This window comes from Aptenodytes patagonicus, chromosome 4, assembly GCF_965638725.1.
Source record: "Aptenodytes patagonicus chromosome 4, bAptPat1.pri.cur, whole genome shotgun sequence".
Classification (NCBI taxonomy): domain Eukaryota; kingdom Metazoa; phylum Chordata; class Aves; order Sphenisciformes; family Spheniscidae; genus Aptenodytes; species Aptenodytes patagonicus.
Window position 1 is genome coordinate 77,684,445 of NC_134952.1, and position 15,446 is coordinate 77,699,890.

The window sequence follows — 15,446 nt, forward strand, 5'->3', positions numbered from 1 at the left end:
CCAAGGCAGGAGGGAAGTAGCCTGCAGCAGCTCTTAGCCTGGGAGCCAAACCAACCGCAGGAGACATTCAGAGCCAGAACATCGTGTCGGGATCTGGTACCGAACAAGATCCCCGTGGAGTCTGTGTGTGTGTGCACCTCTGTGACCATCAGGTAGTTTTACTGCCTTGCCATGCAGCAGCCTCACCTCTCCTTTACTTCTCGTCTTGTTCCACTCTGGTCACTCAGGTTACATCCAGCAGCAAAGTCCGTGCTGTGCTGTGGCTCTCACGCTAATAAAGCCTGCCTCTTTTCACCAAGCTGGTGCCTCTTACACTTCTTTGAGATTGGATATGGCTTTGGGCAGTCCTGGTCTGGGCACTGATGGTCACGAGGAGCCCTGCCGGTTCCCATCTGTGAGCTGCACTGAACACCCAGGGTCGTACAAGAAGCCAGGTTTGGTTCTCTTTTGCTTGATTAGCTTCTGGAAAGCCAGCTGGGAAACAGAGATGTGGTTGTGTAAATCGGCTCCAAGCGGTCTGCGAACATAAAAAGTCCTGCATTGGCTCAAAAGCATCACAGAGGCTCTAGATAACTGGTGGCTGGACTCAAACTGTCAAGAATAACCTAAAACACCTGAATACCTCATGGAAGTTTAAAGATCTAAACATTTGGGATCAACATCATTTGGAAATGATCAGACTTCATATGAGCAACAGAACATCATCACAACATAGCATGGTCTCACCAGACCCTTACATCTTACTCCACCAGCAGGAGACCTCACAGCTTTGCTTGTGCTTGTCTTTTTATTTTGCTTTGATTCTGTGGTGAGCAAGTAGGTACGGAGTGCTAGTTTACATCCCCAGCAGAAGAGATGCCAGGGAGCAGCGACGTGATCCCTGAGCCCCAGGAGCACCCGGTCGCACTCTGAAGGGCTGTTGCCTCGCTATGAATGCCAGAAATCAGGGATAAAAAGGAAGGAATGCGTCCTACCACAGCAGCTCCCAGGCCAGCAATCTTCGGTGACGTATAGAGCGGAAAATGTGTCAAAGCGGTTTAGCAGGAAAGAAAAAAACATGATGAAGAGGAGGGCGGCTGAGTGACAAAAGAGTCATGAAACAAACATCCAACCACAAATAATTTGATGGTTTGATTTGATCATATTATACTGCTGACACGGCATGTCTTTCCCCGCTGACTGTGCTTGCCGTATCGGCGCTGCAGTCTGGCAAACTTAGAGACTGCTTTCTCTGTAACAAAAGTGATTATAACCAATAGGCAACTCCTTGCGTGTCGCCCGTGTCTAGATGTGAGATCAGTATAATCAAGAAAAAGGGACCCTGAAAATCGAGGTCACTTTGGTATGGTTTTCTGCAGCAAAAGAGCGGTACAGCCTCTTTGGTGCAGCTGCAGCTGTGGCAATAGAGAGCTGCTTGCCTTTCACACCCTTACAACTCATTGCTGGCTGTGAAAACTCAGAAGCTGTTGCCTTTAATGATCCCGTAGCTGGGAAATTGGCTGAGATCCTTTCGCTGGCAGTGGGATCTGCATAACCTTGTTAAAATAGTTGTTCGGGTAACCTGCGTCTTCTGAAAACGGGGTTGTATGGCCCAAATCCCTGGATGTGCAGCACAGTGCCGATCGTAACAAGACCGTACCCAGGATCAAGTAAAAAAGATTAAACAAAAACCAGATCTGTGTGATGGTTGACTATTTTGGCATCAAGTTGGGTCTAGAAGAAAGAAAAGCAAAAGAAAAGGCTCACGCTGGAAGCTGAACCCTGGTGCCTTTCAAAGGTGGACAAGGATTTCTCTCCTCCATATGGGTTTTGTCTGGTATGGAAGGTCATCTGGAAGTTGTGTGTGACCCTCCCAATCCCTTTTTAAGCCTCAATAAGCAGGGGAAAGAACCCGCTAGAACAAGAAGAAAGGGAAGTACAATAGAGCAATTAAGACCATAAAGGGCTGCGGAAAAGGAACCTTAAAAGATTTTTTTCCACAGAACTCTTAAAGTTTACAAAAATGTAAAGGACCCCTTGAAAACATTAGGTTGCCTGCTGCTTTTTGTTTAGGAACTTCCATCCAGCCGTCACAGGAAAGATACACAGCCTCTTGGACGTTTCCCTAACAGTTCTCATTTTAGGTAATGTAAATAACATTTTTTACATTAACATCTTATTTATGTAGAATCTTCTGTCTCAGCAGATGTCCTACAGCTGTAGGTATATAAAATACAGAGCTGGGCTGGGGGCGGGAGAGGATTAATCTCTTCCTTATACTTACGCGACTAAGGAGGCGATTCGGTGGAGCTATGGAAGTGTTATCAGACAGCAAATATCGCGCAAGCCGGACAGTGGACCCAGAGCTGAGGCTCTGTTTGCTGAAGACACTGTTTGCCTCATCCCTTGATGTCTTGCATATTATATTTTTAAGTCAAAGATGTAGAAGAAGTCTAATAAATAATCATTATTAGAGAAGCAAAATCTTTTTTAGGTAGTGAAAGAGGTTCGCAGAATCTTTTTTAGGTAGCAAAAGAGGTTCACAGGTGGCAGCCTTGTTTGCTTCAAATCTGTTTTTTTTATCCCCTCAGGGTTACTGTCATGCCATGGTAATCCACAGACACGCAGCAGTGTGGAACCAAAACAAGTTCTTCATCCGTATAACCCCCTTGCCACTCAGTGAAAAACAATAGCGGTTACGGACCACTGATGTTTGTAAGTCAGCCGCCTTTTTAAGGAGCGGGAGCATCTTGTCCAAATACCACGTGTGTTAGTCCACGGGTTTGAAATGCTGTTTCTCTGCTTACTTGTGAGCCCACCTGTTGCCAGATTAAGCCTTTTCTGACTCACTCCTGTAAAAGTACAGCCCAACCCGTACTGTGTTAGCTCTGAAATACAGCAGCCTGCGACCACTGGGATCCGCACGCGCTGTCAGTGTCTGGTGAGGGCACAAATAACGGCGAAGGCAGCGATGCTCTAATAACTGCGGCCAACGGCGAGCAGGCGCGCGTTGAGAGGGGCCCTAGTTCATTAGCAGGGAAATGCCTGGTGCGTGTAAACTGTGCCGTGATAATTGCCAACATGGGAAGCTTACACATTTGAGTCAACACTTCGTGCAGCCGGTATCTCACTGCATCAGGAGGAAGGCAGCCCGTATGTACCTACAGGAGGAGCATCTAATTTGGCTGATCCACTTCACCCAGACTGGCCAATTCAGAACGGCGCACACATGTCGCCGACGGGACAGAAATCTGCTCGCAGATGTTTGGGGACCTGTGCTGTTGTTAACTAACCACGAAGAGTCAGCTCTTCAGCTGCTATATATCAGCAAAGAGCCCTGGTTTTAAGCGGAAAGGGGCCAGTTTTGCACCAGGACCATCAACCCTTCAGAGCAAAAAAACAGTATCAGGCAGTTAAACCCAGGAATCGGCAGTATTTGATCTTATTAAAAACATTTATAAAGGGCATATGCCCCATATCAAGGGCATATCAGGGGCAACAGCTTTATAACCTGTTGCTTGTTGTGCATGAACTCTACGGTTTTCCTTATTACCTTTGTTTTTCAGGCACTGTAGACTCCTCAGCTTTGTTTTTCACAAAGTGACAGTGTCTCCTGCCAAAGGGCAGAGAAATGCTGATGAGACAAATTGTTATACCACAGCTTTTCTCTTGTCACTGACATTTGCCAGATTAAAACCTCTCAGTGCTCTACAAAAGTCATAAAGTTCATTTGTAAGTGTAAAAAAACCCCCAATCCTAGACTCCTCAACTAGCTACAGAGAAGTCCTATTAAAAATCCAGGACATAGTGTACTGCACGAGCAGAACAGTTAGATATGTACATGTCGAGCTATTTTTCATGGATGGAAAAAGAAAAATTGACACAATTACAGACTTGTCATACTCCACTTCTTTCTTCAGAGTATTGAATGTCACTTAAAACAAAACAAACAGCCAAGTTCATTTCCCGTGACAAACATCCAGGGATATCTTAAAGTCAAAACAGAAGCAACCAAAATCAGAAGGCAAAGGAAACTTTGACAAAGCTTCAGAACCTTGTCAGATGCAATTATTCAGTAAGTGTACTCAAATCAATGAAAAAGAAGGGCCCCCTTCACCGCGAACTGCTGAGCAGCACTGAAAGGCTTCACATTGCTATCCGCAGCATTAGCTTAACAAAAAAACTGCCGTAGGTTTTAATGCTAAGAACAGGTGAACAAAACTAATATTGAGAAAACCAAATGGGGTACAGAACAGCAAACAAGAAGAGAATCTCTGCTAACACTAGGAAAAGAAGTCAAAGTGCATATAATTTAATATAATCTCCCTCATAATAAACTACTCCTTACTGCAATTAAAAACTTGAATCATAAAAATCAGTTATGCTGAAGTAATGAGAATATTTCTTACCTCTTTCACATGACTCAAGCTGCAAACTACTTGGGAAAAAAAATGGATCAAAACCATAAACATAACAGGATTAGAAAAGCCCCAAATGACACCCATAGTGCATGATTTGCCCTAGCTGAAAAGTAATTTCCTATTAAAACTGAGGCTACAAGTTTTGAGCATCACTGGCACTTACCAGGAATGATCTCCTTCAGGAGAAGTAGGGAACTATTGTCATCCTCTGGGACCTATTTGTTCCATCAGAATCTGATTTCTACTTGCTGTGCTTTGAGTGATTGGGTGGTGCTATTAGTGCAGACAGTGCACTGTAGATTCTGTGGGTAATTTTAATAGAAGTATATTTGATATGGATAAAATAATCTGGTTATTTGGCTTTCCTGTGGCATTTCTGGGAAGCCAGAGTTTTATGCAATTTCATAATACAATTGCAGAAATGTTGGGGTGCTCCTGTAGATTAGGTACATTAATTTTTGGCTTTTAAAGGATTGCATTGTTACATGCTGTTACCTTTAAGTGCTTTCAGCTTTGATTAAATCTCAAACAAAATCTAATTTCCAGTCTATGTTGCCTAGATACATCCTGATTCAAAACCAGAACAGCAGTCAGATCAAACCATACAATGGTACCTCTGAGCCGGTACCTGTTAGCGTAGCAGTGCCTAGGCTGTCGGGGCACTCCTCTGCTTGTATGACGGGTCAGACGGGTCAGTACCTAACCGGCAGGCACAGTGACTCCTTTCCAGCCCCCACACTGGAAAATTAGTATACAGCTGGAGGAATGGTTGTGTCCTGACATGGTCTTGGCTCTGGGAAGGGGACCGTGTTCCCAGGTTGCGCAGTTCTGGCACAGAGGCGTATGACAGCCAAGAACCGTCTTTGGTTGCCATCACCACTTCCTTCAGAAGACATTCCAGTTGAGTTTCCTAAAGAAAAGGAATACTTGCTATCGATTGTCATCGCTTCTGCAGCCATCATCAGGAAACATGCTTCTTCCCTGCCCTTCCAAAGTATCATTTGCTCACCTGTTCAGCCAAAAAGCTTTTGAAGGAGAACATGGGCAACAAGAAAGGTGACAGGAACACTGAGAAGATGACAAGCTTTTGCCTACCCTTTTTCTTGGCGACAGTAACGGGTTCAGACTGAAATGCCAATCAACGTCCCATTGCAAAAGCATTTTCTCCCTCGTAAATAGATATTTAGGCAGAAATTCACAGGCGGTTACGAATGCTGTCCTGGCAATATCGCAAGCAGTGGCTGCATTTGGGACCCGAGCACGGTCCAAGTGTTCTGAGGCTGAGGGCGGGTTTTCTGTATCAGAGCCCACCACTCTTCCTCAAAACTAGCATCCTGCCCCTGGCACTACGGTGTAGTAACTTTATTCCTAACAGTGTGTCTTGTCAATCGTAACCCCCTTCTACAAAGCGGGGAGGTGTCATCAGCCTTATCTCCACATCATTACAGAAACGGTATTCTCTGCCACATGGTGTTATGTGGCTCTACAAAGTCCAGCCTGTTTTGATGATTGCAATGAATTCTACAGGTGTAAAAAAAATTGTAAAAAATTGTTCCTTTTGCTTTTTAATACGCTTACCAGCAGTTGTTTTAAGAGAGACAAACCATTCCAGCTCTCACTTAGCCTTCTACAAATTACAAGGAATTCTCATAAAACGATGCTGTCACACAGTGTCTTTGCCAAGGTTTAACAAACTGTTTTAATAAAGACATTATTAAGAGGGAGTTGTATTTTAAAGGAAATTACAATGCATATTTGGAAGTATTCTAGATCATTACACCAAAGTATGCTTTTTGAATGACTCAACAATATCCATTTCTCATCTGGTATATGTTCTTTTATATTAATGTTTGGTTTTTATATTAATGTTTATTTCTTATTCCCTAATTTGCTGTTTTAGCTAATTGCACAAGATATGCAAGAACAAACACTAATTACTAAATCAGACTCTGGCTTTTAAAAGACTCAGGGGAAATAAACCAACAAACGGGAAGACAGGGACCTGTTTATTTTCCCTATTCCTTGTCTGACAGGCTGCACAAAGAGTCACAGTATTTTAAGAGAATGCACAGAATTATACGGAACAGTGGCTTAGGTTTTTATTACTGGGGGGAGAGAGGTTGCTAATCGGTTTTCCAATCATGGAGCCTTGCCAAGGAATTTGCAAGGTATTAATTGCCATATGGAAAGCATGTTCATGAACATGCTGAACATACATACGTTGCTATGTGTACGCACCAACTGACGCATGTGTGCATAAAACCATCCTCCTTTGTAAAGAGAGTTTCTGCTGACATTTTTTTTTTTCCAGGCTACACAATAGTTGCTGATCACACACACCTGAACTGTTCCCTTGTGTGCGCCGATTGTGGCGATGAGGGTGTTCGAGGAGGGTGGAGGTCCTTGGGAAAAATATATGAAATTTTCATTCCATCATGGCCTACTGTGTTCTGCTGCTGCTCCCTCAATCTCCTCTTTTACTCCTGGCTTTTCAGTGCAGCACATCTTTTCACACTGAAGGTTCTGAACTTCAGTGACTACTGCTTTATGATTTCCACCCCAAGCTATCTCGCTTTCTTCTCTTGACAATTTTAACACCGTGGTTGACATAACATGTGAGTTATCTGAAATATCGCACGTCGTCCTTGGGGCTCAGGAGGAAGTCTAGAAAGACTGTAATGATTTCGACTTTCAATCGGTATGCTGTTGATTTGTCCTGACTGAAACAAATTTTCGGATGTGGGGCTTTCGTCTTCGTTTTCTTCTAGCTGACACTGATGATTCCCTGAAAATGCTCCCTCTAAAAGGATTTAAATTAAAGTTAAATGCATTTACTATAGCATTCCTGTTTACCAGTGGCTAGGAGGAGCCATTTCTACTCATTCTCCATCTATTGCTAGTTGTGCTCTCCAGTTGTAACAGAGGGGAGAAGAAAGCAACACCTTGCTGGATCCTCATTTTGCCCCGTGCTGAGAGCAGAAAAGCAGCAAGATTGCGTAAGATATGGGATGATGTAGAGCTGCAAGCAGCCACAGTATGATCCATAACAACCACAAAGAACAGGCAGGGCATGCCGCCGATTGACTGGCATAAGGCACCGTGCAGGGTCTTCCCATAACCAGCCCTTCGCGAGTTCTGAGCTGAAAAAGGGCTTGAGGAGCTCGAGCCAAGTTGGTGAAAACCTCTGAAAATTGCATCCATCCCCCAAAACGAAATACTTCCTTGGAACCACAGATTGAGAGCCTTTTTCTTCCCCACCAGTAAATGGCAAATTAGAGGAACAGATTTTGGTCATTCATGTGGAATTACTTCCGAGCGGCCCCTGGAAACCAGCCCTTCACTTTGGCCTGAGGCAAAAGATAGCATTACTTTTGAACTTGCCCTCAGCTAAGGCTCTTGAAAAACTCAAAGCACGCTGTAAGAGCTTCTGGCCTTGGGTGCTGTCAGAAGCGGACCCCAGCTGAGGCCTGCAAGGTGGCCAGGTCTGACAGGTACTGCGCACAAGATGGCTTCTACGCAGTCTCTACTGAGGGCATCTCATTGCTAGCTGGTTAAACGTCAAGCAGTTTCCATCATTAGCGGTAGACAAGCTTGTCAGTATTTTCTTCCCAATGGAGAATGCAATCAACTGAAAAGCCCTGCGGTTTTGTTTTAGCAGGTTGCCAAACTTTCTGGCACTGCTTTTGTAGACTCTTCCCCCCACATTTAGAAGTTGTTGAGAAATTCACCTGCTACTATTATGATGTTACTGTTTTTTTTTTTTTCCCCACATGCTCCTAAATGAAATACACGTCGCCATAAAATTGAAGAGTGATTCTGTTGAGAATTTACTTTGTGAAGGCCAAAGATAAAGGTACTTTTAAACACAAAATCCAACTTAGAAACACTCTATCTGCTGCTGCTGCTCTCAGTACAGAATGATGATGAAACCTGGAAGTCACTGGAAAGAAGAAAAGGCTGTAAAAATTACTAAGAATCCAGCTGGATTTGTTTGCTGGAAAAAGATCCTGTAAGGCTTGGCTGAATGAAAAGTGAGGTTCATACAAAATATAGGAAAGGCCAATTGAGTGCAAATATCCAAATATTCAAAAAAAGACAGGCTGTGATGCTGACCAACAACCTGAACACGTGCTGTCAGTCACCCTCATTAAGTGCTATTTATAGGAAAGCAAAGTGAGCACATCGGGATGAACAAAGCACTGACTTCACAGAGCAGAGGAAAGATTGTGGAATGAATATGCAGATGGACGTGGAAAAGGATAAAAGGGTGAACAGTAAACCACTAGCATGAGCAAGCAGAGAGATCAACCTTTTCACTTTCTTCTTCCCTCAGTCCTACTTCAAAAAATAGCAACCCTTTTTCTTAATCATCTTTTTCCTGCTCATTCTCCTTCCCAAAAGACGATCCACAACAGAAAACATTCATTAGGAGTCTCTTAACAGATTTCAGTTAAGAAAGTGCCCTTTGCATAGCAACATTTTTAAATTAAATACTTACACTGAAGGATAATATTATCATTTGAATTTTACGCTTCAGAAATATAACCTACAATACAATAAAAAAGACGGTACTCTCAAAGTGGCACAGGAGGTGATCAGTAAAAGCACACAATACATCATCTCAGGGGCACTTCAGATTATCACCGGTAGGAGTTGGCTGGCAAAAATTAAATATGATCAATGTTACACAGAAGAAATAAATAAAATACAGTAAATTGCTGTAGTGAAGCTAGATTAATTTGCTGATATCAGCTCAAGGTGCTCTTTGCACTCCTTACTTGTGACTCTGATGGAAAGATCTTCAGATGTATCGTGCTAGAGGAGCGGTGCCCCAGGTCAGCACGTCTCACCCGTTTCTTTCTATAACACCACGAAGGGGAAATGGAGGGTGCTGGACTTACCTGGAATCACAGGATTGTTCAGGTTGGGAGAGACCGCTGGAGGTCATGTGGTCCAACACCCCGCTCAAAGCAAGGCCAGCTATGAAGTTAGATGAAGTTCATCGGTATGTTGTCCAAGCATGTTTCGAGTATTTCCAGGGACAGGGATGCCACAACACAGCTAGGCAATCTCTTCCAGCACCTAACCGCTCCCGTTGCCAGAATAGTTCCCATCGTATCCAATGGGAATTTACCTTATGACCACTGACGGCTCTAGTCCTTTTGCTGTGCACCTCTGAGGGGTCCCTGCTCCACCTTCTGTTTTTGAAGGCATCAGCGAGATCCTGCATCCCCTTCCCACCCCACGCCTTCTCATTTCCAGACCGGAGTAATGTGGCTCCAGCTGGATTTTGCGCTGCTAACCAATACTCTTTGACACAGGTTCTGGCCTGCAGCGTAGACTCACAGTCCCCTTGTTGATGGGGGTTTTTTTCACCAGAATGTGGGACTTTACGTTACTTTTTCATGTAGTCTGTCTTTCTATTAATTTTGTGGTTTTTAAATTATATAACTTTGATGAAAAATATTGGAAGGTCTTGTATCAGACAAATCTAGATTTCACTTCTTTTAATAATTTATCCCCTACCAGAAATTACAGTATTTCAAAACTCTGTTATGTTTTCCTTTTCTTAGGTATACAAGAGAATGCCGAGTAAATCTGCCATATCCCTGTCCATTTTCGTCTGATTAGTCGTCAGGAGAAAACATCCCCATCCGAGACGGCAATGACAGTTCAGCTGTAGCCCTCTAGAAGAAGGTGGACAGTGGCACGGTTCCCTCACTCATCCCACGGGAAAGAAACAGGCGTGTATCTCTGCAAGCTACTAGCAGAAAGATAGGTCGCTTAAATTGCTGACGTGAGATGTGTTTGGAGGCTCCTGTACGCTGAAGTGAGCAGAGCAGACACTTTTCCTTTCTACATATTTGTGACTTATAATATGTCCCAGGTCTTGAAACGGGACTGTGCAGTTCTGATGATGAACCAGGGGAATTACGCAGCGCACTCCTCACGACTCTAACAACTTTGGATGATTGTTTCACGTGATTCACTTGGAGGCCTTTTCTGAGCCTCATCATGAAAGAATTACAAAAAAAAAAGGCAGAAATGGATCATATGTTTAAGTGTCAAAAACATCTCTAAGCTTTTCAGAAACAGGGAAACAAGGAAATCGGTAAAATATGGTTTTGTCTATCATAGAAAGTGTCAAAATTTAGAGGAATGCACTACAACTCGATAAACTGTAAAGTGCATTAAAGTTATGACATAAATTTTGTCTAAATCCACATTGCACATTATTTTCCTTTAATAAAACTTCTTGATAATCTCAGAATACTTAACTGGCATAATGCAGTTCTCAATATGTTTGGTGTTACATCTGAAAGATTTCGTTTGTTAAAGTTTTCATGTGTTATTAAAATCACTGCTTGGATGTGGTACAGTTTCTCTTAAAGGATAATATTCAAACTAAATATACAGCTTTTTAACAGATGTTTAATTACAGCAGCTTCTCAAACTCCAAAATCATTTGTGGATCTCTTGTTGTTTCAGATGAAACTACTTACATACAAATGTGGGCTACTTTGGCCCATTATCTTTTCACTATTGTGGGGCAAGATGAACTTGGAAGCATTTTTAGCCAAAAAGAGTTGGTTCCTCATTGCCGGTTCTGAGACAAGCTGACCAAAAAATCTCTAAAACAAATGAATAACAGATAAAAAAACCTCGAATTGTTATTCTTTTTCTAAGTTCTTTAAACAAAATACCACTAATTCAAAGCGTAACCTCAGAACTCACCTCTTGCCTGCAGCCTTAACTTTTTCACTCTTTGCATTCTCCAACAAGTTGTCTAAGTTTGATTTACTCTCTTATAAATATACAAGAATGCAGTTATTTATTGTTCAACTGCTGCTTTATTAAAGAAAGCTTTTGTTCTCACACTCCTAACTATCTATGTACTGGAAAGCTTCAGCTTTGAGCGGAGGTGGAAGTCTTGATTAACAAATGTAAAACCAGCTGCTGCTAAGAAACCCCTATGGACTAAAATACAGTTTTAAGATGTTGTTAGAAATCTGAAAGTAAATTTGGTACTTTTTGCCATTATCTTAGGCTCGACGACGTCACAATACCGTCTCTTTTCCATCTTCCTAAGACAGGTGAAGCCTGCTGTTTTTCGATCATATCGAGGTCACTCATGAAATACAAGAGGGATATGCTGAATGCTTCTCTCACCCGTGGTGAAATTCATCCCTTTGCAAGGGACAACCACACTGGATTCAGTGGGACTTCAAGAAGTGCACTGGGCTTGTGCTGCCCCTCTGCAGATTAATTTAATTTCCACAGTGATACTAGCACTGCCTTCGCTGTGAATGAACTCCCAATGCGTAATTTTACATCATCACCTTGCTTCTTGAAGCCCGTTTTCGGAATAAAAAGCTAGTAAAAGTGAAGATCAAGGAGTGGAAATTAGAGAGAGAGAAAAGATGAAAGGTTTCCAGTAACACACACTAAAGATTTTAAATAAATACTTTAATTCTATTATTGGCATTTACAGGTAGAAAGCATACAGTATGTTACAATTTTATCAAAATGTGAAAAATATGGATGTTACATAAGTAACAAATGTAAAAAAAGTATTTTTCTTACCTTCCCTGAAAGTAAGAAAACTATTCGGCATAGGAAAATATTGATATAAAAACACAGCTTAGGTAAAAAAAAAAAAAATTTGAAGTTTTTACACAGTACGATAGGTTCATCAGCTCTGCACGAAGACGTAAGGACTTTGTGAGGTTCTACTTTACCTAAAACTTTAGGGAATTTGGGACGAACAGTAAGCTACATTAATGAATCTACAAGTAGTTTTCCCTCATATCCGCTCCAAAATGCTAGAGTGCAGTAATTTTCTATACAATAAATAATTCTTCAAAGTTTCCATCATAGAAAATCATATAATGCAGAAAATGCCACTCCATGGTCACAAAGGCTAGGCAGTGCTTTAATAATAATTATGATAATACTTATTATAGTGCTTTATAATGTCTAAGCACTTCAGACGAGTTAACTAATTAGTCCTCACAACACCCCTGTGAGGTAGGAGAGTAAGTGTTATTCCTACCTTTCCATAGTACGGATGGGAAAATGAACTCTGGGGAGAAGCATGGAATGCAGCAGCAGCACAGCCGAGATGAGAGGCCAAGAGATGCGGAAATCGAGGGGTTTTTCGCTTGCTCCCGTTGATCGTGCTGCTGCGAGCCAGGCTACCTGGCTGGGCTGGGCTGGGCTGACAAACGCCAATCGCTCCCCTCCCACTGGAAGCACTGAGGGGGGCTGGCAGGGACCGGGGTTAAGCATCCCAAAATATTTCATAGAGATTCAGAAGCTCTCACACAACTTTGTCAAAAAACCAAACCAAACCAAACCAAAAGATTGGGGGAAAAAAAAAAAAAAAAAGGGAAAAAACCCCCAAACAAACAAGCTGAAAAGAAAAAAAACTCCTAAAGTGCTGACTGGCTTGAGCTGCTTCTAGCACCTCTTGTATGGAATAAGACTTACAGCACTGTTGCCAGCAATTATTCAAGCTGATTTTATCACATCCATCACGTGAGCAACTGCAGGTTATGGTAACTACGTTTTCTGAGACGCCTTACTACTGTAATTCCTTCATTCACCATCCTTCTTCCATCCACTTCTTAAGGAAAATTAAATCCTCAATACTCTTGCATCGTAAAACATGTTAGTAGCTGGAGACAATATGCACATCCTTCACAATTAAAAAAAAAAATTAGTTCATTTTCAGAACAAAGCATTATTAATTTAAGAATCACAAACCAAACAATGGTAAATAGGAAACCCTTTTCAAAGGCTGCATGCCGAATATCCTGTTTTCAAATACAATGCATGCAGGAGAAATAAATTCATCCAAGCATAATTAAATTAAAAGTGTTTTAAGTCTCTTTCAGCAGCATAATGGTTATTATTTTTAAAGTCTCCTCCAACCAAACTGGCCTGGGGTTCAAATGCTGACCTTTGCTTTTCTACAACCATATAATGGTTTGACCGGTCCCCGTGGCTTTGCACTGCGGCAGTACCAGGAGATAAAGCCTATACATACTGTTCTGCTTCCCCATCCTTGGAAACAGGCTTCGTTGTACCACCTTTGCTGTCTTCACTCGCTGCTGCTGCTGCTGCTGCTGCTGCTTTTTCAGGAAGTGATGCCAAATCTTTGAAAACATCCACATAATGCCCAAAGCCCGGGCCCCAGTTCAAGAGGTTGTCCCAGTTGAAGCTTCCCGCTTGCTGCCCCAGCTTCATGGGCAGGGAGCTCTCCCCGGCGCTGGCGGCGGTCGCCTGCGCCCCCACCGGCCCCCCCTCGCCTCGGCGGCCAGGGTACCTCCGGGGCTTCAGCCTGGCGCCGTAGTTGTCCTCGTCATCCGCATCGGACTCATTGACCTGGGATAACTTGGGCATCCTGGAGGTGTACGCTATGGGCTTATCCCTGTCGTATTCCATCTCCGAGCAGGTGAAGGACTCGTGGGAGTCGCTGTCGGAGGAGGACTCGGGCGCGGGAATACCATCGGCCGGGTTCCTCGTCCGGGACAGAGGCCTTCTGCAGTCCTCCTCGGAAGAGGACCGGCCATGGTCTGCGCTGCAGATGCTGGGGTTTCTGGGGCGAGGGGTGTTCAGTCTCTCCACCTCTTCGATGGACAGTCCCACCGGAGGAGCAGTCTCCAGAGGGATCTGCCCAATGGGCTGCTTCAGGCGGCTTCCCGGTCGGGAACCGTGGCTCGCCATGGTCTGTGGACTCTTACTTCTCCTCCCCAGGCGAGTGGCATAGTTAAAAATGCCAGGCTGGCAGACATCGTTGTGCATCTCCAGTGGGCTCCCTTCCCTTATGGCGAGGTGCAGCTCCCTCGCCGGACTGTGCCTGTAGAAAGTCGACGATTTGGAGAAGGGTGCGGGGCTGTGCCGAGACAGGGGGTTGGGAGTAGGGCATGCCGAGTGGCTTAAAGAGGTTGTCCTCAGGCCCTGCCCATAGGCGGGCTGGTAGGTCAAGCTGCTGGCTCCCAGGGGCATGGGGGACTGCCGCGCGAAGCCCAGCGGGCTGTGCCTCTGGATGGAGAACTTGGGCGTGTGGCTCCGAAACTGCTTGTAGTGCTGAATGATGTCGGCGTCTGAGGGGGCGATGCTACTGGCGTTGTCGATGTCGTAGTGCTCGATCTCGGGCTCGGGGGAAGCCAGCGGGGCGCTGGGGATCGTCTCCGTGGCGTGTGGGATGTCGGTTTCATCATAGATGAGATACGGGTTTTCTCTTTCGATGATGTCAGGTTTTGGGTTCCCTTCAGGCTGCTTCCTGACGGTCATGTCATCGCCATAGGGTGGGATGTTGTCAGGGTCATCAAAAGCCACGTTCTCGCTCCCTTTTTTCTTCTTCTCCTTCGTTTTCTTCTCCTCTTTCGGGGCTTTCGACTTCTTTCCTCGGCACTGGTTGCAGAGGATGAGGCTGAGGACCAGCAGCGCCAGGACCGTCGCGCAGCTGCCCACGATAGCCGGCACGGCCCAGAGGGGCAGGGACAGCTCGGCGGGGTGCGGGGACGGGAGGCAGATGTGGCCACCATTGATCCCCGCTCTACACTCATGGCCAGGGGCGCACGAGACCCCCAGGCACGCCACCACCGACTCGCACGTCCGTCCTGCGTACGCCTCGGGGCAGCTGCAGGTGAAGCCGGCGTGCGCCCCGGGCTCGCAGCTGCCCCCGTTTTGGCAGGGGCTGGAGGCACAGGCGCCCGGCGGGACGCACTGGTAGGCATACCACTGGTTGATGCACATCAGCTCGCCCCAGCAGGGACTGCTGGCGCAGACGTTGGGGCCGCGGCAGCCGATCTTCACCGAGGGGTCTGTTTTGGAGAGAGTGGCGAGGCTGTGCTTGCCAGCGAAGGGAAGGCTCTCCCCGCCGTACTTGACGTAGGAAATGCAGCCATCGAAGCCTAGGAGGAAAAGCAACAGTCACGTCGGGACCTGAAGACTGAGTATGCACTGTCAACAGAGGCCGCAGACACTCTGGGCATCAGTATCGCACTAAAGGGGAAACCTTTTGATCAGCAGATGACA

General features: G+C 44.7%; 1 protein-coding gene across 1 annotated transcript in view; it reads right to left on the bottom strand.

Moving 5' to 3' along the window:
- Positions 1-11,853: 11,853 nt before the first annotated feature.
- The window catches only part of FAT4 (FAT atypical cadherin 4), a 154,223-nt gene continuing 150,630 nt past the window's right edge, over positions 11,854-15,446 (bottom strand). Inside the window, exon 17 of the mRNA XM_076337545.1 lies at positions 11,854-15,322. Coding sequence (XP_076193660.1) covers positions 13,440-15,322 — 1,883 coding nt within the window. The 3' untranslated portion in view covers positions 11,854-13,439. The remainder of the gene's footprint in view (positions 15,323-15,446) is intronic.